At 42.8% G+C, this 27,012-nt stretch overlaps 1 protein-coding gene and 2 long non-coding RNA genes across 4 annotated transcripts in view; 1 reads left to right on the top strand and 2 right to left on the bottom strand.

Moving 5' to 3' along the window:
- Positions 1-857: 857 nt before the first annotated feature.
- Positions 858-2,138, bottom strand: LOC106565660 (uncharacterized). Its single transcript, XR_001319704.1, has 4 exons — positions 1,692-2,138; positions 1,402-1,505; positions 1,146-1,293; positions 858-1,033 (listed from the first exon to the last, which is right to left on the bottom strand). It is a non-coding gene; the product is annotated as an uncharacterized lncRNA (long non-coding RNA).
- Positions 2,139-6,044: 3,906 nt separating this feature from the next.
- LOC106565662 (uncharacterized) lies at positions 6,045-7,864 on the bottom strand. The gene is made up of 3 exons (XR_001319705.2): positions 7,545-7,864; positions 7,154-7,226; positions 6,045-6,713 (listed from the first exon to the last, which is right to left on the bottom strand). It is a non-coding gene; the product is annotated as an uncharacterized lncRNA (long non-coding RNA).
- A 468-nt stretch (positions 7,865-8,332) lies between these two features.
- LOC106565661 (S-adenosylhomocysteine hydrolase-like protein 1) overlaps positions 8,333-27,012 on the top strand; it is a 70,280-nt gene continuing 51,600 nt past the window's right edge. The window contains exons 1-2 of one of the 2 annotated variants that reach the window (XM_014133003.2): positions 8,333-8,498; positions 8,660-8,849. In XM_014133003.2, coding sequence (XP_013988478.1) covers positions 8,661-8,849 — 189 coding nt within the window. In that variant the 5' untranslated portion in view covers positions 8,333-8,498; position 8,660. Of the gene's footprint in view, positions 8,850-27,012 lie in introns of both variants that reach the window. The other variant, XM_014133002.2, reaches the window with a different exon arrangement.

Genomic DNA, 27,012 nt, shown 5'->3' with positions numbered 1-27,012 from the left:
TGCTAAAATAAAGGTTCAATAATATAAGTCATAGTAAACTTGATATCTAACTGAATTTTTTTAATCTTCTGTAGTGCTAGAGACTGACTCAGATGACTTCTGGGAGGCAACAGCAAAGAGACCACATTCAAGTCCTCCAGTAGAAACTGGTTCATTAAGTCAGACCACTGCTGCTGTCTCTGGCTCCACACCCACCCCGCCCGGCCGTCTAGATGTGTGAAGGTTAGTGTCTTATGTAGGGAAGCTGATGATCCATCATGTATGACATTCCTGGAAGTGTGTGAACTTGTATTTTTATTACCATAGCATTTGTGTATGTTCTCTATAGTTATGTACTTGAAAATGTATCAATCTACCAATTCGGCCACTTGGAGGCCACTTGGGTACATTTGGACAAACTCGTGAGGTACGCCTGGGTGACTTCATACTAAATGATATGTAGCTTGCTCATTCTTGAAGATATCAGTCTGAAACTTTGCACATACACTGTTGACCTTTTGTGGACAACATCTAAATGACCTCCATTCCTATCTGAATGTATGTCTTATTTTTCATGTCAAAGATGATGCAACAAAAATTAAAATAGAAAACGTATGTTTTTTTTGTTTGTTTTATCTTTTACCAGATCTATTGTGTTATGTTCTCCTACATTAATTTCACATTTCCACAAACTTCAAAGTGTTTCCTTTCAAATAATATCAAGAATATGCATATCATTGCTTCGGATCCTGATTTGGGTATGTCATTTTAGGCGGAAATTGAAAAGAAGGGTGTAAATAGCAATAGACAAACAACACTAAATCAATCACAAATTTGATCCAATGATTGTATATACAATTGTATTGTTTACCTCAGTCGACAGCTGCAGCTCCCGTCCATACAGCAGGCGATAGGGTGAGTACTCTGGAGGCCTGGATGCTGCTGTTGTGTGCAAAGAGAATGACCTTCAGGTTGTCCTCCCACCATTCCTGGAACCCGTCAAGGGACTTGCCCGTGGCAGTCTTGAGGGTGTGGTTGGTCCGTTCTTCCAAACCTGGAGGAGGGAGTAGGAAAGAGATATCTATTGACAATGGATGATATTGAGAAATGTCTGATTATGTACCATGGAAAAACAAAAACTAATTCTAAAAAAAACTAAAACAAACCATTGGTGACAGAATATAACCGATAACATCCGTATCTTGTTCCAGAGTTCACGACCTCGGTCACTCAAGATGACCTCAGGAGAACCGTGGGTGTTGAAGATCCATCATCGTCCATCATCGCCTTAGAGGTGTCCTTGCCAGTCTTGTCCTTAATGGGTATCATACAAAAGAAAATACATTTTTGGTTCCAAGCACCCTTTTTAAATGGGTTACAGAAGGGAATTTAGAGTTAAGCACGTTCTTGTCCTTTACAGACCTTAATGGGTATTGCCTCCACCCACTTGGTAAAATAATCGGTCGCCATCAGACACAGGCTGTTGCCATTCCTGGATTTCGTGAAGGGTCCGATGAGGTCCACCCCTAACATATAAAGTGTTAGAGAGAAGATTACTTAATTCTTACCGGTATCTGTGTCATTCAGTAAGCAGATTTTTATGTTTGTAAGGATAATGACACACAATCTATAATATTGAACTCTGCTGTGGTCAAATAAAGCAACCATTACAAAAAAATTTATCAAGGCAAAATTTGAACTGTGACACTTACCAATCATGTGCCATGGTGAAACAACTAATGGGCTTCAACTCCTACGCCACAGTCTTCACCCTCTTAAACTTCTGTCAGGCTAGACAGGTACTGACCTTTAAGTTGACAAATTGAAACATTGTGTTCTCTCTGATATGACATTCATTGAAATCATAATAACTTGAGATATAATAGAATGTGATCGATAAACAAAAGATAATTTCACATGTCCAGCTGTCCACATCCTCTCTGTCTGTGTGTCTGTCTAGCAAAGGACCTAGTTGAGGGCAGTTGGAATGACCATAATTGCTTACACCTATCCATTTGATTGATCAAGGTTAACATATAGCTAGATACCTCAATATGACAGACATATAACTAAATGTATAACTAGCAAATTCTAGATGACCAACTAACTAGATGGGAAAAAAACAACAAAACAGTTAGCTAGCTTGCTAACATTAGCTAAACAAAACTGTCTGGCTAGCTAGCTAGCTGACTAGGCAGGCTGATGTAAGTAAATAAGTAATGTTACAGTAGCTAGCAAGAACAGCTTAAATGATTTATTCCTATTTAACAATATTTTGTAATATAAAGACAAATATATGGTAAAGAAAAATAAACACTTGTCGTCTTTTCGTCTTCTTCTAACGTTTATGTTAGACTACATACGGGGTCTTCTTCTTCATTGATACTATACTCCTGACTGGCTGGCGTTCCATGGAAGTCCTGGGGTCACTGACGCCAGGAGACTTGTGAAGACAGATGAAAATATATATATTTTATTGTACTGTAAGTGCTATGGATTTATTGTTACAGGGAGTGTTATTTTGTTCGTCGGGCAGCGGATAGTTCAAAGAGGGAGCGACACAAGGATGCGCTCTTATCATTTACATTGAGTTAATTAGATTTGAATCTGGCTGTGTTTTCCTGTCTTTGATTTTAACTAGCAAAGTGCAAAGAAATGTTAATTCAGGTTGGACATGAGTTTCTGCTTGAATTTGGTTAAAAGGACTTTGTTTATACTTTGAGAACTTGTTACCAAGCTCCTACAGTTGAAGCCGGAAGTTTACATACACTTAGGTTGGAGTCATTAAAATTTGTTTTTCAACCACTCCACAAATTTATTGTTAACAAACTATAGTTTTGGGAAGTCGGTTAGGACATCTACTTTGTGCATGACACAAGTAATTTTTCCAACAATTGTTTACAGACAGATTATTTCACTTTTAATTCACTGTATCATAATTCCAGTGGGTCAGAAGTTTACATACACTAAGTTGACTGTGCTTTTAAACAGCTTGTAAATTCCAGAAAATTATGTCATGGCTTTAGAAGCTTCTGATAGGCTAATTGACATCATTTGAGTCAATTGGAGGTGTACCTGTGGATGTATTTTAAGGCTTACCTTCAAACTCAGTGCCTCTTTGCTTGACATCGTGGGAAAATCAAAAGAAATCAGCCCTCAGAAAATGAATTGTAGACCTCCACAAGTCTGGTTCATCCTTGGGAGCAATTTCCAAATGCCTGAAGGTACCACGTTCATCTGTACAAACAATAGTATGAACGTAAAAACACCATGGGACCATGCAGCCGTCATACCGCTCAGGAAGGAGACGCATTCTGTCTCCTAGAGATTAACGTACTTTGGTGCGAAAAGTGCAAATCAATCCCAGAACAATAGCAAAGGACCTTGTGAAGATGCTGGAGGAAAGAGGTACGAAAGTATCTATATCCACAGTAAAACGAGTCCTATATCGACATAACCTGATAGGCCGCTCAGCAAGGAAGAAGCCACTGCTCCAAAACCGCCATAAAAAAGCCAGACTACGGTTTGCAACTGCACATGGGGATAAAGATCGTACTTTTTTGGAGAAATGTCCTCTGGTCTGATGAAACAAAAATAGAACTGTTTGGCCATAATGACCATTGTTATGTTTGTAGGAAAAAGGGGGAGGCTTGCAAGCCTAAGAACACCATCCCAACCGTGAAGCACAGGGGTGGCATCATCATGTTGTGGGAGTGCTTTTCTGCAAGAGGGAATGGTGCACTTCACAAAACAGAGGGCATCATGAGGAAGGGAAAATTATGTGGATATATTGAAGCAACATCTCAAGACATCAGTCAGGAAGTTAGCTTGATCTCAATTGGGTCTTCCAAATGGACAATGACCCCAAGCATACTTCCAAAGTTGTGGCAAAATGGCTTAATTAAGGACAACAAAGTCAAGGTATTGGAGTGGCCATCACAAAGCCTTGACCTCAATCCTATAGAAAATTTGTGGGCAGACCTGAAAAAGCGTGTGCAAGCAAGGACCAAACCTGACTCAGTTACACCAGCTCTGTCAGGAGGAATGGGCCAAAATTCACCCAACTTATTGTGGGAAGCTTGTGGAAGGCTACCCGAAACGTTTGACCCAAATGAAACAATTTAATGGCAATGCTTCAAAATACTAATTGAGTGTATGTAAACTTCTGACCCACTTCTGACCCAGCTGAAAAAAATCATTCTCTCTACTATTATTCTGACATTTCACATTCATTACATGACAGGAATTGTGAAAATGCATTTGGCTAAGGTGTATGTAAACTTCCGACTTCAACTGTATGTGTATCAGACACACATCGTGTTTTCTCTTAGAGACTATTCTGAACTGAAGAATTGTGTTACCACATTGTTTTATCCTATTGGTGATAGTCATATAATCTGTGTTATTCTATAATGTATAATGTTCACTGTAATTGTTTGTGTCAATTCTTTCATTATTAGTTAAATTGTTAGTTAAATAGAGTAACTGCATCCCTCGTTTTACAGAGTAATTGTTTGACTACCTAAATGCTTATAATTTAGAAGGTCTATTGGTAGTTATTTACACTATACTCATACTGTAGCATATTCTTGGATGCCACCTTGACATCTCTGATCTGCTTGCCTCAATTAATTAATTCTGGAACATTGGTCGCCAGGATTAGCTATTTGTATCTAGTCTCTTAATAATTGCATAACGGTGCAAGTTAGACATGTTCTGTCACAGTGAATGGATGACCAAAACGCAGACGGGATGTGAATGATCATCTTTCTATTTAATTAGAATAAAATGAACACCAAGAAACAATATACCGACAGAACCAGTTAGCAGGCTAACATAAAGCAGTGCTAAAACATCAACCCACAAACCCCAGGTGAAAAACACACTCCTAATATATGACTCCCAATCAAGAACAACGATACCCAGCTGTTCCTGATCAGGAGTCACAAGACTAACACAGAAACAGATATACTAGAAAACACATACAGACTTCTTCTGCCACGTCCTGACCAAAATACTACACAACTACTCCCTCTGCTGGTCAGGACGTGACATGTTCATTATAGTCATACTGAGTCAGTGATACAATGATTCATTATCTTGCTACATCCTCCAGAGACGCACAGGGACTGTTACATTTATTTTTTACAGAAAACCATGCATCCACCACTGGAATATAGGCCTACACTCCGAAAAAAAGGTGCTATCTACAACCTAAAAGGATTCTTCCGCTGTCCCCATAGGAGAACCCTTTTTTGTTCCAGGTAGAAACCCTTCTGTCTCCATAGTGGTGTGGGGGCTGTGCTTTGGCAAAGTGGGTGGGGTTATATGCTGCCTGTTTGGCCCTGTCCGGGGGTTTCATCGGATGGGGCCACAGTGTCTCCTGACCCCTCCTGTCTCAGCCTCCAGTATTTATGCTGCAGTAGTTCATGTGTCGGGGGGCTAGGATCAGTCTGTTACATCTGTTACAGCCCTAGGACCATGCCTCAGGACTACCTGGCATGATGACTCCTTGCTGTCCCCAGTCCACCTGGCCGTGCTGCTGCTCCAGTTTCAACTGTTCTGCCTGCGGCTATGGAATCCTGACCTGTTCACCAGACGTGCTACCTGTCCCAGACCTGCTGTCCCAGACCTGCTGGAACCCTGACCTGCTGGAGCGGTAGAGATACTCTCAAAGATCGGCTATGAAAAAGCCAACTGACACTTACTCTTGAGTTGCTGACTTGTTGAACCCTCGACAACTACTATGATTAGTATTATTTGACCATGCTGGTAATTTATGAACATTTGAACATCTTGGCCATGTGCTGTTATAATCTCCACCCGGCACAGCCAGAAGAGGACTGGCCACCCCTCATAGCCTGGTTCCTCTCTAGGTTTCTTCCTAGGTTTCGGCCTTTCTAGGGAGTTTTTCCTAGCCACCGTGCTTCTACACCTGCATTTCTTGCTGTTTGGGGTTTTAGGCTGGGTTTCTGTACAGCACTTTGAGATATCAGCTGATGTAAGAAGGGCTATATAAATACATTTGATTTGATTTGATTCTGTGCCTAGGTAGAACCCTTTTTAGGCTCCATTCCACAGAGGGTTCTACATGGAACCAAAACGACTTCTACTTGGAACCAAAAAGGGTTCTCCTTTGGTGACAGCAAAATAACTCTGTTGGAACCCCTTTCTCAAGTTTAGCCTGTAAGTTTACACCATTTCAGTCTGTAGTCAAACATTTGCCTGGTATTCAAGATAACGCGCAACATAGTACCACCACCTTTAAAAGGTTTTCGTCAACCTCTGCTCAGACTTAAATGGCAGTGTTCCAATAACCTCCACTATGGGTGACTGTAGTATCCTCAAACGGACAAAAAGGAGACACAAGAGGGTACCCCACAGTCATTTTAGATCCCAATGGGTCTTTATTTTCATACTGTATGCTCCCACTCTCATCACTATCTCCTTTGCCATCTTCTCAGGTCTTTTCTTGGATCTCCATCCACACACACACACACAACTGTAGCATCTTGTTTTCATTTCTCACGTTTTAGGCATCCAGCTGAGGCCTTGGATGGATCATGTTACAATGACATGGGCACAGGGGCATGTATGTACAGTCCTTTTCGTGTGGCACCAAATTAGTTGAACAGGAGAAGAGGATTTGGTTGCTTGTGGAGGGAGAGCAGTGTGGGTAGAACAGCTGCAGTGATGCTGATTGATTTCTCTTTCTCTGTCTCATCACTTCTTGACTAAAAGAAAGATCGATTCAGAAATGAGTTAGACATTGCCATAGTTCAACAGTTGAAAAGCCTTCATTAACATACTTCCAGAGATAGCAAGACATTCAGTATTCACTGAATGAAGTAGCCTACCCATCCCCATTTACAATTTCATGAATCAATGAAATAAATTATACTATAGCACATTCAATCATTCAATTACACTATTATTGTAGACTATAGGCTACTTCTGTATCTACCATGTACAATACCGTAATCATTGAATGAAGTAGCGTACCCATCCGCATTTACAATTTAATTTATCAATTAGATAAATAATACTAGCACATACAGTTACATTATTGTAGAATAGGCTACCCCTGTATCCAGACTATATTAGGATACTGTTATGATTTTTGGGGTCTTGTCAGGCATGATTTAAGGTCTTCGATCGAAGTTGTATGTTGTACCTCGTTTCCCTTCTTCATTGAAAAGTACTTATGCATCTGCCATTCAATTCAGCTTGAGTGTGAATGTGAAGGCCTAGTGACAGTGGAAAAAATGCACACAATGGCATGTCGGGGTAGTGTATTACAATGTAAAATATGTATATCCTAAAGCAATACGTGTCTATATTTTCATGTACAATTGAATTCATCCATGAAATAAATAATGCTAACACATAAAATTATGTTATTATTGTACACTAGCCTACTTGACACAGTAAATAATATTGCCTACGTGCCTTCAACTCGTTAACAACAAAAATGAATTATTTTCAAATAAACCAAATTTGCTATATCAACACAGTAGGCCTAAATATTTCCTAATGATATCGCAACTTAAATATAGCCTACTTACTCCTCAATCGGATCAAAGACATGGTAATTCTTTCCATCGTCTCTAAGGAAACTATCTGGGGCAGACACTCTCGAAAATTGCATCTGCCGCTTGTAAAAAACCTATCAAATGAATGTTGCCGCCGAGCTCTCAAATACCGTGCCAGTCTCTCACTTTATGAACGGCCACTGCTATCCAGATTCCTTGGGAAGTCCTTACCCTGAACCCTAAACTATAACCCTTAACTAACACTAAAATTAACCATTTAAAAAAAAAAAGTTGATTGCGGAAGAGACATCCCAAGGTACCCGAATAGCACGGACCCTCTGGGAAAGCCTATGAACTCCTCTATTCAACTGAAAGCCACGGACACAACTCTTATTGGTTGTCTGATACTGGTAACAACACCATCTGTGATTGGCTAACAACATGTAGATATGTATACAGTGAGATAAGATAATATACCATCTTATGAGGTGTTGAGGGAAAGACAGATTACCTATAGATTGGACATAATATTTTCTAAGCCATTAGCGATAACAGGAAATACGCAAGCCATAGGCTACACTATAGCTCAAGGTGGCTACATCGGAATGTCGGCTTGCACAGGAAAATCAGTACATAACTAACATTTATGGTTGAGATTTAATCAATATAAATATAAACTATGCATCTTATGACTTTCATTAACATGCAGGCGTCACGCAGAGGTTAGCCACAAGGTGGTACTGTTGCCTCGGTTTATTAACATGCAGGCGTCACGCAGAAGTTTGTAAGGCGTTGGTCTCATGTCATGCCAGTTAGACGTTCAATGGTAGGCTACAGCCACACAGCCTAGGCTTAAATTTGGCTCATATCACCCCCCATAGCGCATATTTTCAGGTGACGGCTATGCAAAAAGACTACAGCTTGGTGCACGCGAAGGAACTGCGCCGGCAACCAGCCGTTTTATGACAACAATTGCTACACTAGTTTGTAAAGATAAAATTACCAACTGATATACCAAATGGTTTCTTCTGCACAAATAATTACCTCTTCCTCAAAATACCGAACAGTTGGCAGCAACACTTATTCTGTAGCTAACTAGCTACTACCACGTTCTAACTAATTTGTTGCACGTTTTCATTATTTATCAGAATGTCGGACACTCTAGGGGACGGAAAGTTGGAGCTGAAACAAGCCAGCAAAGAAGTAAAGGAGAGCGAGAACGTGGCGGAAAAATACTCAGCCATGACAGTGAACAAGAACAGCGAAATTGTCATGGGTGAACTGTCAGTGTCGTCCGCTGCGTTTAGTGCGGTACCTACTCACAAACCTGTCAAAAAGGTAAGACACATTAGCTATGTACGTATGTTTATTTTGCTACTTTTCTTATCTTCACATCATGTCCCATTCAGGATGTCCCATCTAAACATAACGTAATTCAATTATAGTATTGACTTCGTTAGTAGCTTCTGCAATCCAACCATTTATTCTCAATGCATGTACATCTTAGTGGGGCAAACACATTTTTTAGATGCATGCCAGCAACGCCACTAAACAATACATTAATTGCACTATAACGGTGACAAACGGTGCCCACAAACTGTTGGGGCCTACATAAATCTGTCCCAACAGCAGAGCTTTCTTTTCAACACCATGGAGTGAATCCTTACCACTGCTACATCTGGCTATCAGCGGAGCCTTGTCTGAGTGTATTCAGCCTCATTTACTTCCTTTTTTGCTTAAACAAATGTTGTTTCTACTGACAATTGAGCTGTACAAACTATGGTATAAGGGAATGATGAGCAGATAAGAGGGATTCCGTAATTTCGATTAAGACATTAATGATTGAGCTAGGACGGATGTAGTCAATAACTTTTTGTTCAGCACTTTTGAAATGTACAGCGACAGAATTCAGAACATGGGCCGTTCTTAAGGTATTCTCCCTGTACACCAAGTCAGAACCATAGGATAAATAAAGGGGGCATATAAACAGACAATGAAAGCTCTTACAATATTCCATGCTTACATTTCTCTAAAACAGGATATAGGCTATGCACCACCAACAGTAGGCTAAGTTATGAGGGGGAAAGGGACCAAATTATTAGGGTGAGGCACATGGGCTTCTAACAGCTTACTACACAACATACTAGAGGTCGACCGATTATGATTTTTCAACGCCGATACTGATTATTGGAGGACCAAAAAAAGTCGATACCGATTAATCGGCCGGTGTGTGTATATATATATATATATATATATATATATATATATATATATATATATATATATATATATATATATATATATATTTATTTATTTGTAATAATGACAATTACAACAATACTGAATTAACACTTTCATTTTAACTTAATATAATACATGAATAAATCAATTTAGCCTCAAATAAAATGAAACATGTTCAATTTGGTTTAAATAATGCAAAAACAAAGTGTTGGAGAAGAAAGTAAAAGTGCAATATGTGCCATCTGAAAAATGTAACGTTTAACCTCTTACATCTAGATGTTCCGCTAGCGGAACGCCTCACCAATATCCAATGATAGAGCGTGGCGCAAATTACAAACACCTCAAAAATGCAAAAACTTCAATTTTTCAAACATATGACTATTTTACACCATTTTAAAGACAAGACTCTCCTTTATCTAACCACATTGTCCGATTTCAAAAAGGCTTTACAACAAAAGCAAAACATTAGATTATGTCAGGAGAGTACCCAGCCAGAAATAATCACACACCCATTTTTCAAGCTAGCATATAATGTCACAAAAACCAAAACCACAGCTAAATGCAGCACTAACCTTTGATCTTCATCAGATGACACTCCTAGGACATTATGTTATACAATACATGCATGTTTTGTTCAATCAAGTTCATATTTATATCAAAAACCAGCTTTTTACATTAGCATGTGACGTTCAGAACTAGCATACCCACCGAAAACTTCCGGTGAATTTACTAAATTACTCACGATAAACATTCACAAAAAACATAACAATTATTTTAAGAATTATAGATACAGAACTCCTTTATGCAATCGCGGTGTCCGATTTTAAAATAGCTTTTCGGTGAAAGCACATTTTGCAATATTCTGAGTAGAAAGCCCGGCCATCATGGCTAGCTATTTTGACACCCACCAAGTTTGGCACTCACCAAACTCAGATTTACTATAAGAAAAATTGGATTACCTTTGCTGTTCTTCGTCAGAATGCACTCCCAGGACTTCTACTTCAACACCCAATGTTGTTTTGGTTCCAAATAATCCATAGTTATATCCAAATAGCTGCGTTTTGTTCTTGCGTTCAAGACACTATCCGAAGGGTGACGCGCCGGCGCGTATCGTGACAAAAAAATTCTAAATATTCCATTATCGTACTTCGAAGCATGTCAAACGCTGTTTAAAATCCATTTTTATGCGATTTTTCTCGTGAAATAGCGATAATATTCCAACCGGGAAACGTTGTTTTCGTTCAAACACTGAAAATAGAAAATGGAGTCTTCACATGCACGCGTGCACCAGTGTCATTGTTCTCAGAACGACCACATTCCAAAAGCCCTACTGTTTTTCGCCCAGGGACTGCAGAGTTATCATTCTCCGTTCTGGCGCCTTCTGAGAGCCTATGGGAGCCTTAGAAAATGTCACGTTACAGCAGAGATCCTCTATTTTCGATAAAGAGGCTACAGAAGGCCAAGAAATGGTCAGACAGGGCACTTCCCATATAGAATCTTCTCAGGTTTTGGCCTGCCATATGAGTTCTGTTATACTCACATACACCATTCAAACAGTTTTAGAAACTTTAGGGTGTTTTCTATCCAAATCAAATAATTATATGCATATTCTAGTTTCTGGGCAGGAGTAATAACCAGATTAAATCGGGTACGTTTTTTATCCGGCCGTGAAAATACTGCCCCCTATCCTAAACAGGTTTTAAGTTCCTTGCTCAGAACATGAGAACATATGAAAGCTGGTGGTTCCTTTTAACATGAGTCTTCAATATTCCCAGGTAAGAAGTTTTAGGTTGTAGTTATTATAGGAATTATAGGACTATTTCTCTTTACCATTTGTATTTCATATACCTTTGACTATTGGATGTTCTTATAGGCACTTTAGTATTGCCAGTGGAACAGTGTAGCTTCCGTCCCTCTCCTCGCCCCTACCTGGGCTCGAACCAGGGACACATCGTCGACAACCACCCTCGAAGTATCGTTATCCATCGCTCCACAAAAGCCGCAGCTCTTGCAGAGCAAGGGGAACAACTACTTCAAGGTCTCAGAGCGAGTGACGTCACCGATTGAAACGCTATTAGCCCGCACCCCGCTAACTAGCTAGCCATTTCACATCGGTTACACCAGCCTAATCTTGGGAGTTGATAGGCTTGAAGTCATTAACAGCTCAATGCTTGAAGCACAGCGAAGAGCTGCTGGCAAATGCAGGAAAGTGCTGTTTGAATGAATGTGTCACGACTTCCGCCATCGTCGGTCCCTCTTCTTGTTCGGGCGGCGTTCGGCGGTCGACATCACCGGCCTTCTAGCCATCGCCGATCCACTTTTCATTTTCCATTTGTTTTGTCTTTGTTTTACACACCTGGTTTCAATTCCCCAATTACCTATTCATTATTTATTCGGCTCGCGCTCCCGTGGTGCGCATGTGTCGCCCATGCGCACTCACAGCCCGGTGCGCTCGGTGCAAGCTCCTCACCGTTGCCGTGCTAGAGTTGGCCGGCAGCCAGGGAGAAGTGCACCGGTTCAACGTTTCTGGTCTCCAGTGCGTCTCTTCGGCCCAGGTTATCCTGCACCTGCTCTATGCACGGTACCCCTCATTCACCAGCACGGCCCAGTTCGTCCTGTACCAGTGCTCCGCCCTTGCCGGGCTATAATCAACATCGAGCCAGGACAGGTTGTGCCAGCCCTAAGCGCCAGACCTTCAGTGCGCCTCCAAGGCCCAGTGTACCCTGTGCCTGCTCCGCGCACTCTCCCTCCAGTGCGCCACCATAGCCCAGTACGTCCTGTGCCTGCTCCGCGCACTCTCCTGCCAGTGCGCCACCATAGCCCTGTATGTCCTGTGCCTGCTCCTCACACTCTTCCTCCAGTACGCCTCCATAGCCCAGTACGTCCGGGGCCTGCTTTGAGCACGCGGTCCTCAGTGCGTCTCCCCAGTCTGGTGAGACCGGTTCCAGCTCCCCTTAGGAAGCCTCCAGTGATGATCAATGGTCTGAAGCCTCCAGTGATAATCCATGGCACGAAGCCTCCAGTGATGATCCATGGCCCGGAGCCTCCAGGGATGATCCATGGCCCGGAGCCTCCAGGGATGAATTAAGAATGAGCACTATCCACGCTGCATCTTGGTCTCCATTTCACAACCCCTGTGACAAGAGGGCTCTCAAGGGGTGGTCACGAAAGTGCTCGGGGAGGTGTTTAGGGGTCTCCATCGGTGCTACTACGGTGGAAAGTCCAGACCAGGTCTCCACCGTGCGCATCCCCTCTGAATATGCCGATTTGGATCTCACCTTCTGTAAGAAGGCGACTCAATTACCACCTCTTTGATGGGGGGGATTGTGCGATAAAGCTCATGGTAGATGCAGCACTTCCCAGGAGTCACGTGTATCCCCTGTCACAGGAGGAGATGGCGGCTATGGAAACATATGTCTCCGAATCCCTGGAGCAGGGGTACATTCGGCCCTCCACTTCACCTGCCTCCTTGAGTTTCTTTTTTGTGAAGAAGAAGGATGGAGGTCTGCGCCCATGCATTGACTATCGAGGTATCAACCCAATCACTGTGAGGTACAGCTACCCGCTGCCTCTCATAGCCAGTGCGATAGAGTCAATGCACGGGGCGCGCTTCTTCACAAAATTGGATCTCAGGAGTGCTTACAACCTGGTGTGTATCCGGGAGGGGACGAGTGGAAGATGGCATTTAGTACCACCGCAGGGCACTATGAGTGCCTTGTCATGCCGTACGGGTTGATGAATGCTCCATCAGTCTTTCAGGCATTTGTAGACGAGATTTTCCGGGAACTGCACGGACAGGGTGTAGTGGTGTATATCGACGACATTCTGATATACGAGCATGTGTCCCTGGTGCGCAGGGTGCTTGGTCGACTGTTGGAGCATGACCTGTACATCAAGGCTGAGAAATGTCTGTTCTTCCAACAGTCCGTCTCCTTCCTAGGGTACCGCATTTCCACTTCAGGGGTGGAGATGGAGAGTGACCGCATTTCAGCCGTGCGTAATTAGCCTACTCCCACCACAGTAAAAGAAGTGCAGCGGTTTCTAGGGTTTGCCAACTACTACCGGAGGTTTATCCGGGGCTTTGGTCACGTAGCAGCTCCCATTACCTCACTGCTGAAGGGGGGACCGGTGCGACTGCAGTGGTCGGCTGAGGCGGACAGGGCTTTTGGTCACCTGAAGGCTCTGTTTACCTCGGCTCCCGTGCTGGCTCATCCGGATCCCTCTTTGGCGTTCATAGTGGAGGTGGACACGTCCGAGGCTGGGATAGGAGCCATGCTCTCTCAGCGCTCGGGTATGCCACCAAAGCTCCGCCCCTGTGCTTTCTTTTCGAAGAAGCTTAGCCCGGCGAAGCGAAACTATGATGTGGGGGACCGGGAGCTGTTGGCTATTGTCAAGGCTCTGAAGGCGTGGAGACATTGGCTTGAGGGGGCTAAGCACCCTTTTCTCATCTGAACTGACCACCGCAATCTGAGAATGAACCCTCGCCAGGCAAGGTGGGCCATGTTCTTTACCCGTTTTGTTTTCACCCTGTCCTACAGACCAGGTTCCCAGAACGCTAAGGCAGACGCACTGTTCCGGATGTATGACACAGAGGAGCAGTCCATAGATCACACTCCCATACTCCCGGCCTCTTGCCTGGTGGCACCGGTGGTGTGGGAGCTGGACGCGGACATCGAGCGGGCGTTACGTACAGAGCCCACTCCCCCCAGTGTCCAGCTGGGCATCTGTACGTTTCGTTTGCTGTCCGCGACCGTTTGATCTATTGGGCCCACACGTCACCCTCCTCTGGTCATCCTGGCATCGGTCGGACGGTGCGCTGTCTTAGTGGGAAGTACTGGTGGTCCACCTTGGCCAAGGACGTGAGAGTTTGTTTCCTCCTGCTCGGTGTGCGCCCAGTGCAAGGCCCCTAGGCACCTTCCCAGAGGGAAGTTAAAGGCCTTACCCGTTCCACAATGGCCGTGGTCGCACCTATTGGTGGATTTCCTCATGGATCTTCCTCTCTCACAGGGTAACACCACGATCCTGGTCGTTGTGGATCGGTTCTCTAAGTCCTGCCGTCTCCTTTCTTTGCCCGGTCTCCCTACGGCGCTACAGACTGCGGAGGCCCTGTTTACACACGTCTTCCGGCACTACGGAGTGCCTGAGGATATAGTGTCTGATCGAGGTCTCCAGTTCACGTCAAGGGTCTGGAGGGCGTTCATGGAGCGTCTGGGGGTCTCGGTCAGTCTTGGGCTTTCACCCCGAGAGTATCGGGCAGGTGGAGAGAGTAAACCAGGATGTGGGTAGGTTTCTGCGGTCTTATTGCCAGGACTGGCCGGGGGAGTGGGCGGCGTTCATCCCCTGGGCAGAGATGGCCCAAAACTCGCTCCGCCACTCCTCCATTAACCTCTCCCCCTTCCAGTGCGTAGTGGGGTATCAGCCAGTTCTGGCACCTTGGCATCAGAGCCAGATCGAGGCTCCTGCGATGGACGAATGGTTTAAGCGCTCGGAGGAGACCTGGGACGCCGCTCATGTGCACCTGCAATGGGCCGTGAGGCGTCAGAAGGCGAGCGCCGATCGCTACCGCAGTGAGGCCCCGGTGTTTGCACCGGGGGACCGGGTCTGGCTCTCGACCCGAAACCTGCCCCTCCGCCTGCCCTGCTGGAAGCTGGGCCTGCGGTTTGTGGGGCCATTCAAAATCCTGAGGAGACTGAACGAGGTTTGCTACAGGTTACAGCTCCCCCAGATTACCGTATTAACCTCTCGTTCCATGTGTCTCTCCTCAGGCCGGTGGTGGCTGGTCCACTCCAGGAGTCTGAGGTGCGGGAGGTTCCTCCGCCCCCTCTGGACATCGAGGGGGCCCCAGCGTGTACTGTTCAAGCCATACTGGACTCGAGGCATCGGGCGAGGGGCCTTCAGTTCCTCGTGGAGTGGGAGGGGTACGGTCCGGAGGAGAGATGCTGGGTGCCGGTGGAGGACGTTTTGGACCCTTCGTTGCTGCGGGAGTTCCACCGTCTCCATCCGGATCGCCCTGCGCCTCGTCCTCCGGGTCGTCCCCGAGGTCGGTGTCGATGCGCTGCTAAATATAACATAACACACAGAAATACGAGCCTTAGTTTCCGGATTTGACCATATTAATGACCTATCATTTCGAAAACAAAACGTTTATTCTTTCAGTGAAATACGGAACCGTTCCGTATTTTATCTAACGGGTGGCATCCCTAAGTCTAAATATTGCTGTTACATTGCACATCCTTCAATATTATGTCTTAATTATGTACAATTCTGGCAAATTAATTACGGTCTTTGTAAGGAAGAAATGGTCTTCACACAGTTTGCAACGAGCCAGACGGCCCAAAAATGCTGCATATACCCTGACTCTGCTTGCACGGAAAGCAAGAGAAATGACACAATTTCCCAGGTTAAAAGAAATTAATGTTAGCAGGCAATATTAACTAAATATGCAGGTTTAAAAATATATACTTGTGTATTGATTTTAAAGAAAGGCATTGATGTTTATGGTTAGGTACACATTGGTGCAACGACAGTGCTTTTTTCATGAATGCGCTTGTTAAATCATCACCTGTTTGGCGAAGTAGGCTGTGATTCGATAAGAAATTAACAGGCACCGCATTGATTATATGCAACGCGCAGGACAAGCTAGATAAACTAGTAATATCATCAACCATGTGTAGTTAACTAGTGATTATGTTAAGATAAGTTTAATGCTAGCTAGCAACTTACCTTGGCTTTTTGCTGCACTTGCTTAACAGGTAGTCAGCCTGCCACGCAGTCTCCTCGTGGAGTGCAATGTAATCGGATACAATCGGTGTCCAAAAATGCCGATTACGATTGTTATGAAAACTTGAAATTGGCCCTAATTAACCTCTCTAGGGTAGGTGGCACCAAATCGTCCCACCTTCGTAACAGCCAGTGGAATCCTGTGGCGCGTTATTCAAATACCTTAGAAATGCTATTACTTCAATTTCTCAAACATATGACTATTTTACACCATTTTAAAGACAAGACTCTCGTTAATCTAACCACACTGTCCGATTTCAAAAAGGCTTTACAACGAAAGCAAAATATTAGATTATGTCAGCAGAGTACCCAGCCAGAAATAATCAGACACCCATTTTTCAAGCTAGCATATAATGTCACATAAACCCAAACCACAGCTAAATGTAGCACTAACCTTTGATCTTCATCAGATGACAACCCTAGGACATTATGTTATACAATACATGCATGTTTTGTTCAATCAAGTTCATATTTATATCAAAAACCAGCTTTTTACATTAGCATGTGACTAGCATTCCCACCGAACACTGCCGGTGAATTTACTAAATTACTCACGATAAACGTTCACAAAAAGCATAACAATTATTTTAAGAATTATAGATACAGAACTCCTCTATGCACTCTATGTCCGATTTTAAAATTCGGTGAAAGCACATTTTGCAATATTCTCAGTAGATAGCCCGGCACACAGGGCTAATTATTTAGACACCCAGCAAGTTATTACCTTTGCTGTCTTCGTCAGAATGCACTCCCAGGACTTCTACTTCAATAACAAATGTTGGTTTGGTCCCAAATAATCCATCGTTATATCCAAATAGCGGCGTTTTTGTTCGTGCGTTCAAGACACTATCCGAAAGGGTAAATAAGGGTGACGAGCATGGCGCAATTCGTGACAAAAAAATTCTAAATATTCCATTACCGTTCTTCGAAGCATGTCAACCGCTGTTTAAAATCAATTTTTATGCCATTTTTCTCATAAAAAAGCGATAATATTCAGACCGGGAATCTGCGTTTAGGTAAACAGACGAAAGAAAATAAAGCATGGGGTCGACTCGGGCACGCGCCTAAGCCCATAGTACTCTGATCGGCCACTTGCCAAATGCGATAATGTGTTTCAGCCAGAGGCTGCCTCGATATCGTTCAGCTTTTTCCCGGGCTCTGAGAGCCTATGGGAGCCGTAGGAAGTGTCACGTTATAGCAAAGATCCTCAGTCTTCAATAAAAAGAGCCAAGATGAAACAACTTGTCAGACAGGCCACTTCCTGCATGGAATCTTCTCAGGTTTTGGCCTGCCATATGAGTTCTCTTATACTCACAGACACCATTCAAACAGTTTTAGAAACTTTAGGGTGTTTTCTATCCAAAGCCAATAATTATATGCATATTCTAGTTACTGGGCAGGAGTAGTAACCAGATTAAATCGGGTACGTTTTTTTATCCGGCCGTGTCAATACTGCCCCCCAAACCCTAACAGGTTAACTTCTTAACTTCTTTGCTACCGTCCCACCTGCCCAACATCCGGTGAAATTGCAGAGCACCAAATTTAAAATACAGAAATACGCATAATAAACATTCATAAAATATACAAGTGTTATACATCGGCTTAAAGATTAACTTCTTGTTAATCCAGCCGATGTGTCAGATTTCAAAAAGGCTTTACGGCGAAAGCATACCATGAGATTATCTGAGGACAGCGCCCCGCTTACAAAAGTATACAAACATTTTACAACCAAGTAAAGGAATTACAAAAGTCAGAAATAGCGATAAAATGAATCACTTACCTTTTGATGATCTTCATATGTTTGCAGTAACAAGATTCCATGTTACACAAAAGATGTTTGTTTTGTTCGATAAAGTCCCTCTTTATGTCCCAAAAACTCTGTTTTGTTGGCGCGTTTTGTTCAGTAATCCACTGGCTCAAAGGCAGTCACGACATGCAGACGAAAACATCCTAATAGTACCTGTAAAGTTCGTCGAAACATGTGAAACGATGTTTATAATTAATCCTCAGGTTGTCTATTGTCTAAATAATTGATAATATTTAAACCGGACAATAGCGTCTTCAATAGAAAAGAAAAACAACTAACGGCGCGCAATCGGTCACGCGCTCAAAACAACTTTGGTTCATTTAGAGTCCACTGAAGCCATAGGAACTTCAATTTGGGTCCTATCCAAATACATACTGCACAGGCATTCAATAGAGAAGTACCAACATCAAAAATATCCCACTTCCTGGATGGATTTTCCTCAGGTTTTTGCCTGCCATATCAGTCTGTTATACTTACAGACATTATTTTTAACAGTTTTGGAAACTTTAGAGTTTTCTATCCGATACTACCGTGCATATGCATATTCTAGCTTCTGGGCCTGAGTAACAGGCAGTTTACTTTGGGCACATTTGTCATCCAAACTTCAAAATACTGCCCCCTACCCTAGAGAGGTTTTAATCGGCTATTCCGATTAATTGGTCGACCTCTACAACATACACTTAGAATTACTTTCATAGCTACAGTATATATTTCTCCCTGGCATATTACATAATTTATGCATCAGCATTCAATACATTTTTGGACTCACCTTGTTGTGCTGTGCTCACTTGAACAGGAAGGTGGTGCGGCGGTCCTTTCTGTGGGCAAATATTGTCATCAGTCTGGCATTTTCTGGATTTATGATGCTTTCAAGACAACTGGGGACTCTGGGGGGGGAAACAAGGTCGAATCATGACGTCAGTGATCTTCAGGTTAGCGCTCTAGAAAGAGGCTTGAGTTCCCAACTTGGAATTCCGAGTTGGATGACCGTTCAAAGCGTATTTTCCCAGTTGGAGCTTGTTTTTCCCCCCCAGAGTTCCCAGTTGTCTTGAACTCAGTGAAGTCTGAGATTTCCCAGTTTTGAGATTCCAGTTGTTTTGAACGCGGCAGAAGTCATGCTGGGTTGACAATGTATACAACCTTTTCTGGCCCATGGTGTTAAGTGTTTATCCTTTTAAGCTCGGAAAAAGAGACCCTTAAACCCAGACTTGGACTACACACCCACTCCACTGAATAGCAGGCTAGTGATTGCTTTGCAACGCTTGCAGTTAGCCACTGATTCCTTCCAAACCACTCACTGTTGAATTTGCGATTTCCAACTTGTTGTGTAATGTTTGGCCAATGAGCACTTATACATTTGATCTATAATTTCTCTTCATATGACGAGCATCGTACAGTAGATTGTCGACTTGATTCGGGATAATGACTGCTTGTCTAGCTTGCTAGCTAAGATTTTGAAAGTATGATGACATGATCAGTCCAATCAAAGCTACGGTAGACATATCGGGATTTGGTGTCAATTTATCTATGGCCAATGACCTTGAGCCTTCTTGGATGGGCACTTCTAATGTAACTCTATGGCAGGACCCAAGGGGCTTGAATTTTCAAGCTATCCCTGTAGATTGTGCGGTGACGTAGTGTCCCCATGAGTGACAGAACACTGAACCAATCATGGCGCAACTAGAGAACATTACCAACACCTACGCTCGTTTTTTTCCACTGGCTGCCCCACCATCACAGAAAGGATTGAGGTAGGCTGAAACACCTGCATTTTGGAGCTGCCTTACTCAAGAAAGCAAAAAAGAGACCATGTTTGTATGCGGCTTCATTAACTCAATGTTTATTTATAAAAAAATATATATTTTTTTTTTACATTGTTTGCAAACTGATATGTGACACATGCCCTGAATAATGCGACGCCACTGCCCATAACCAGACTTGGGCACAGTGTTAACGGAATTTGATTTATTGGCCACAAGCTGTCAGCTACAGTAAGGCCTAATATGCATTTTAAAGTTGCAATATGTAACTTTTTGGGCGACCTGACCAAATTCACATAGAAATGTAAGTTATAGATTTGTCATTTTCATTACAAGCAATTGTAATAAGTGGTAGATCTGTTCTATGTGCACAATTTCTATGCTTCCTGTTTAAGTTTTTGCGTATTTTACTCAATAGTGTGCAACTGCAGTCTGCAATTTGGAGCGTTCCTGCAGGCACCCCCCCAAAACCCTATTGGTTCCTTCATGAAACCCCTCCCCCGAGCACCCCATTGGCTCCTTCATAAAATCAGTTAGCTAGCTAGCACACAGTGTCGCTCCGCCTCCCGTCAAGCGGGGGTGAAGGACATGCAGGAGGCTGGGGGGACACTGTGTCCTAGCTAGCTAACTGGTTTCACAAAGGAACCAGTGGGATGCTCGAGGGGGGGCCACCTGCAGGAACGCCCCAAATTGCTGGCTGCAATTGCACCCTTCTTTTTCCTTTCGGTTTTATACACCAGCTTCAAACTGCTGAAAATACAATATTTTTGGTTAATTAAAATATATTTCAGATGTTTAGATAATACAGTGATTCTCTACTGCTTGTTTTGTCACAAAACTGAAAGGCGAACTATTCGAATTTTAGCACCCAGGAAAAGGCAAAGTGTAGAAACATCACACACATACAAACACACCTTTAAAAAAACACAAAGGGGAATTTCACCCTGGCTCTGCCACGGCATGTAGTCATTACTTTAATAACATTACATTTTCATCATTAACAAATACATTTATGCATATCTGGTCTGGGTGGGAAAGCCCCATGCCCATTTCGTAACTGGTCCTACCTGCAACATCAGTAACACCTGCTGCAACATCACTGTACAGCTCTAAGACTATATGGTCAGCAAGTGTGCAGGTGCCGTGTCCTGTGTCACTAGTAACTTATTAAACAGGTGCCCTTTTTTTTTACGTAGCTACTAAAACCTACTGACTTAGGTGTTTATCATCCATGGATAGCATAGGAAATATGGTAATAATAGTATTATACATTGAGAGAAAAAAGTATTTGATCCCCTGCTGATTTTGTATGTTTGCCCACTGACAAAGAAATTATCAGTCTATAATTTTAATGGTAGGTTTATTTGAACAGTGAGAGACAGAATAACAACAAAAAAATCCAGAAAAACGCATGTCAAAAATGTTATAAATTGATTTGCATTTTAATGAGGGAAATAAGTATTTTTAAGTACTTTTTTCCCTCACTGTATGAACTCTGAAAATCAGCTTGGATAGCATTAGAGAGACTACCTTGTACAATCTCACTTTCTCATGCTCTGAATAAACATTAGCTTGGAGCTCTCTCCTGCGTTAGCACCCAGAAGCAGCCTGGCATATTATGCAAGCCAGAGGTGCAGTATTACACTCAATGAATGCACACACACGCACACTTGGTGGTTGTTATGCAACACTGGTTCCAATCAATGATTTATGTGTGCACTAGATGACTGACAGGGTTTTATATATAAAAACCTTGAAGTACCTTTTTTAAAAACATTTTTTTTTAGCAAGTACTAATGTCAATGTCCCCACCAAAACAAAAAATACTTAAATGCATGTGATTTTGTCCTTTAAACATTTAAATGAAATACTGTAGAATTCCATTCATTCCTATGGAGGACTCCTTTTCTGAGTGCCAGTATGACTTCAAAGCCTCTCCATGGCCAAAACATAGCATCAGCAATCTAGGGTTTATACACATCATTGGTTGGAGTCCAGCAGGAAGTGAGTCTGAGAGCAATAGAAGTGGACATACAGTTTCAGAGTGAGAGCGAAAGGTTTTTGTTACATTTCAGTTTGTTCACACAGATTTATGGGCCTATTTGACATGATAATTCCAGTACAGTGTAGGCTTATTATTCGTTTGTAGAGAAAATGGAAGGACAGATACAGACAAGGAGCTATAGGTGAGCAGTTATCCTGGGACTTGACCTTAGCTGTGTGTGGGTAGTATTTGATATTTTATTAGGCTCCCCATTAGCTGTTGCAAAAGCAGTAGCTACTCTTCCTGGGTTCCACACAAAACATGAAACAAAATACAGAATGACATAATACAGAACATCAATAGACAAGAACAGCTCAAGGACAGAACTACATAAAAACATTTTAAAGGCACACGTAGCCTACATATCAATGCATACACAACTATCTATGTCAAATAGGGAAGAAGTGTTGTGAGGTGTTTATCTGTTTTTTTAAACCAGGTTTGCTGTTTATTTGAGCAATATGAGATGGAAGGAAGTAACATGCAAGGGCTCTATATAATATTGTACACTTTCTTGAATTTGTTCTGGATTTGGGGACTGTGAAAAGGATCCTGGTGGCATGTCTGGTGGGATAAGTGTGTTTTCTCAGAGCTGTGTGAAAGTTGATTATGTAAACAATTTGGGATGTTCAACACAATGTTTATTCTAAAAAGAAGTGATGCAGTCAGTTTCTCCTCAACTCTTAGCCAAGAGAGACTGTCATGTGCTTTAGCTCACTCCTCTAAATCAGCGCAATCTGTGTTAGCATTCAGTGGGCAGTTATACAACACCACAGAGCCACTGTTGCACTTTTTTAAAAGAGCATATATCCACAAACTACTCTTAATAGCGATACACTACTCTTGACACTTTGTCAGCCCATCTGTTTTTTCTCTCTGCTGCACTAAATGTCACTGATCCCATTAACCCATTGCCTCCAATCTTTCCATTTCCCTCTGCCCAAATCTCTTTAGTCTGTAGTTGTATCCACTATGACCACTTAGTTGTTGATTTTCCCTGCTGTAGTACAATTGGGAAAAATACATTCCACCTACCTCTAAATTGTTTCCATTCCTGAATTAAACTTCAGTTGAAAAACAACAGCACTCAGGAATGTAAAAGCAGCAGTCTGGACATACATACTGTCATGAAGTTGGCCTGTGTGTAAGGTTTATGACCCCACATAAATACCTTTCTCCATTCCCCTCTCTCTCTGACCCTACTGAAGGACTTTTGAATAGCCTTTGTTCAATATAGAGAGTCTGGGAACATCAAACAAGTGGGGGGAAAGGAACCATATTTCGGTAATAGAACCAGTTGGAAATATACCAGGTACTTAATGAGTATTGATGTCAGTTCGGTTGTCATCTGAGACATTATGACTGATGACAGGACGACATAAACTGTACCTGGGAAAGTCTACACATTGTAGTTATCAGATTCACATGGAATTGTTGTGCAATTTAAATGTTTGATATTGAAACTGTTTGTTAGGAGATTAAATGTAATTTTAGCTTCCAAAGGAGAGAATTGGGTTTTCATAAGGAAAGAGCCCTGACCAATCAGTGGCCCGCCCCTGTGAAGAGACAGGGGTTATAAACGATGAAACACACCCTTCTCCCCTCGCCACTATATAAGACAATGACACAATGTAACCAGGTTAGTTTCACTACGTGAGGTCTGCAGCCTCTGCGTTAAAAGGACACACATGTCAAGTGCAGAACTAAGCCAACCTCAGCGTGAGCTTTGGTTGCGAATGGTATGAACTTTGAACCCTTATTCACTACAGAAGTGATACTTCCTAGCCGTTGAGTTAGCAGTGGCCGCTGTAGACGTGGGCTAGGAAAGGACGGACGACGTATCCAGTCTAACACACGACAAAGATACTACAACGTATCCAATTTACCACCAGTGACATTCTTCTGAGGACAGGAAGATCTCTGTTGGCCAACACGGTCAGCATCTACGACCAACCTACCGAAGCGCAGCTCAGAGTAAATATTTATTGCATTTTCCTTTTCCAAATTGGCGGTAATTTAGAATGCATAAGATTCTGTATTTACGATGGCATAGCTGTTTTCTGGTTCCTCAGTCTTCCCGCTCTTTCATTCAAGCCCAACCCCCTTTCTTTGTGTAACAAGCCGCCATGCCGGTTTAGCCCACTAGGGCACATTCTCCTATCATTTCCTTGTAACCATATCTGTTTGTTAGGCATTTCTGTGAATTATTTAGTTTAGTAAATAAATGATTTTAAGACAATTGATGTATGGATGACTCATAGTGAAGACTGGGTTCGTGCAGATAACCAACAATTTACGACGTTTGGAATGAGATTGACGTGAGGTAAATAACACATCATTAATGAGGAGACAAATCGATCAAATATTATAATATCTGAAAGTTATATTAGGAAAATTATAACTTTGTAATCTGAATATTTTCCTTGGTGCCCCGACCTCCTAGTTAATTACAGTTACAGTTTAATCGCGTAATAATAATTACAGAGTTATTTGATAAACATGTCTTCCGTTTTAATGATGCCAAAGACACGACAATACCATTGGATATAATGCCTTGGATGACTAACAATGGAGAGACTATCAGAAACTGGGATTTCCTTGACTTTATATGCGCTGATGAAGTCACTATCTTAACATCCTTCTTGATCCTGTGACTTCCTTAGCTTCTCGACTCTTACCCTCTGGTGACTTATTGGTGCTGTTGGCTGTCAGCGACATAGAAATGTCATTACTCATCCATGAAAGAGTTGATACTGACTTCATCTGTCTTCTGCTAATCTAGCATTTCTTTCAAGAAACAGATGTGTTGTTATTGGACTCTCATTTGTTTCTGCCACTCAGTATGCTGGTCAGTGTTATCCATTAACAGGTTTGAGCAATATACCAACTGAACCATATTACTTTTGTGGGAGAGTTTTTATGTGTGTGTGTCTGTGTGGTGTTCACACGTAGTGAGAACAGCATAAGCTTGCTTCCCACAAATCAAATCAAATTTTATTTGTCACATGCGCCGAATAGAACAGGTGTAGACCTTACAGTGAAATGCTTACTTACAAGCCTTTTAACCAACAATGCAGTACCTAATTACCTAACAAAAGTAAGAGTTGAGCATAACAAATAATTAGACAACACAGTAAATAACAATAGCGGGGCTATACACGGGGGTACCGGTACAGAGTCAATGTGCGGGGGCACTGGTGTCGAGGTAATAATGTACATGTAGGTACAGTTATTAAGGTGGCTATGTGTAGATAATAACAGAGTAGCGTGGGGGTGGGGGCGCAATGCAGATAGTCTGGGTAGTGCCGTGTCTTTGGCATCATTTAAAGTGAAGGCTGTTATTTTATCAAATCAATTCTCTGCAATTATTATTACTTGATTAAACTAATCATGTACATGTAATTAACTAGGAAGTCGGGGCACCAAGGAAAATCTTCAGATTAAAGTTATAATTTTCCTAATATAACTCTTCAGATATATTAAAATCTGATCAATTAGTCTTCTAATTAATGAATTATTCTTTACCTCACATTAGTCTTATTCCAAATGCCATTTGATCAGCTGTTCAGGAGTCTTATGGCTTGGGGGTAGAAGCTGTTTAGAAGCCTCTTGGACCTAGACTTGGCGCTCCGGTACCGCTTGCCGTGCGGTAGCAGAGAGAACAGTCTATGACTAGGGTGGCTGGAGTCTTTGACAATTTTTAGGGCCTTCCTCTGACACCGCCTGGTATAGAGGTCCTGGATGGCAGGAAGCTTGGCCCCAGTGATGTATTGGGCCGTACGCACTACTCTCTGTAGTGCCTTGCTGTCGGAGGCCGAGCAGTTGCTGTAACGGTTGTCGTCGGGAATGGAGGACCAAAACGCAGCAGGAATGTGGATGCTCATCTTGTATTTATTTTAAGTCAAGAGAACACCAAAATAACAAACAAAGAACGCACGAACAACAAAAGTGTTGTCAGGCTCACACATGCAAAACAAGAAACAATCTCCCACAACACTACACCAAACAATTACCCATATATAGGACTCTCAATCAGAGGCAAAGAGAAAGCACCTGCCTCCAATTGAGAGTCCAACCCCCCCATAAACCTACACATAGAAATACCACAAACCAGAAAGAACATAGAACATAGACCAAAACCCGGAAATAATAAATCAAACACCCTACTACAAAAATCACCACCCCGAACCACATAAACAAAATACCCTCTGCCACGTCCTGACCAAACTACAATAACAAATAACCCTTATACTGGTCAGGACGTGACAGTACCCCCCCCTAAAGGTGCAGACCCCGGATGCACCTCATAAATAAACAAAAAAAACTAAACAACAACAACAACAACAACAAAAATCCCCCTAAACTAAAGGGAGGGAAGGGAGGGTGGCTGCTGTCACCGACGGCACTTGTGCTACACCCCCCCCTCCCCAACCCACCTATACAGGAGGTGGTTCTGGCTCCGGCCTACTGTCCTCCAGAATGCAGACAAACTTGCTCAGTTTCGGGCCGTAGGCAGACTCCCCTCGTTCCGGATCGTAGGCAGACCTCTTCCGTTTCACACTGTAGGCAGACTCATTTGATACACAGTTAATCCTATTTAGTTCCGGGTTGCTGATAGACTCCCTTGGTTCTGGGTCATAGGCAGGGTCACCCGGTTCCGGGTCACAGGCAGACCCCTTCGGTTCCGGGTCACAGGCAGACCCCTTCGGTTCCGGGTCGCAGGCAGACCCCTTCGGTTCTGGGTCACAGGTAGATTCCCTCGGTCCCGGGTTGCAGGCCAACCCCCTCGGTTCCGGGTCACAGGCAGACCCCTTCGGTTCTGGGTCACAGGTAGATTCCCTCGGTTCCGGATCGCAGGCAGTCTCCCTC

Source organism: Salmo salar, chromosome ssa12 (genome assembly GCF_905237065.1).
Source record: "Salmo salar chromosome ssa12, Ssal_v3.1, whole genome shotgun sequence".
NCBI lineage: Eukaryota > Metazoa > Chordata > Actinopteri > Salmoniformes > Salmonidae > Salmo > Salmo salar.
Note: the sequence above shows the minus strand (reverse complement) of the source record. Positions and strands in the feature narration are given on the sequence as shown.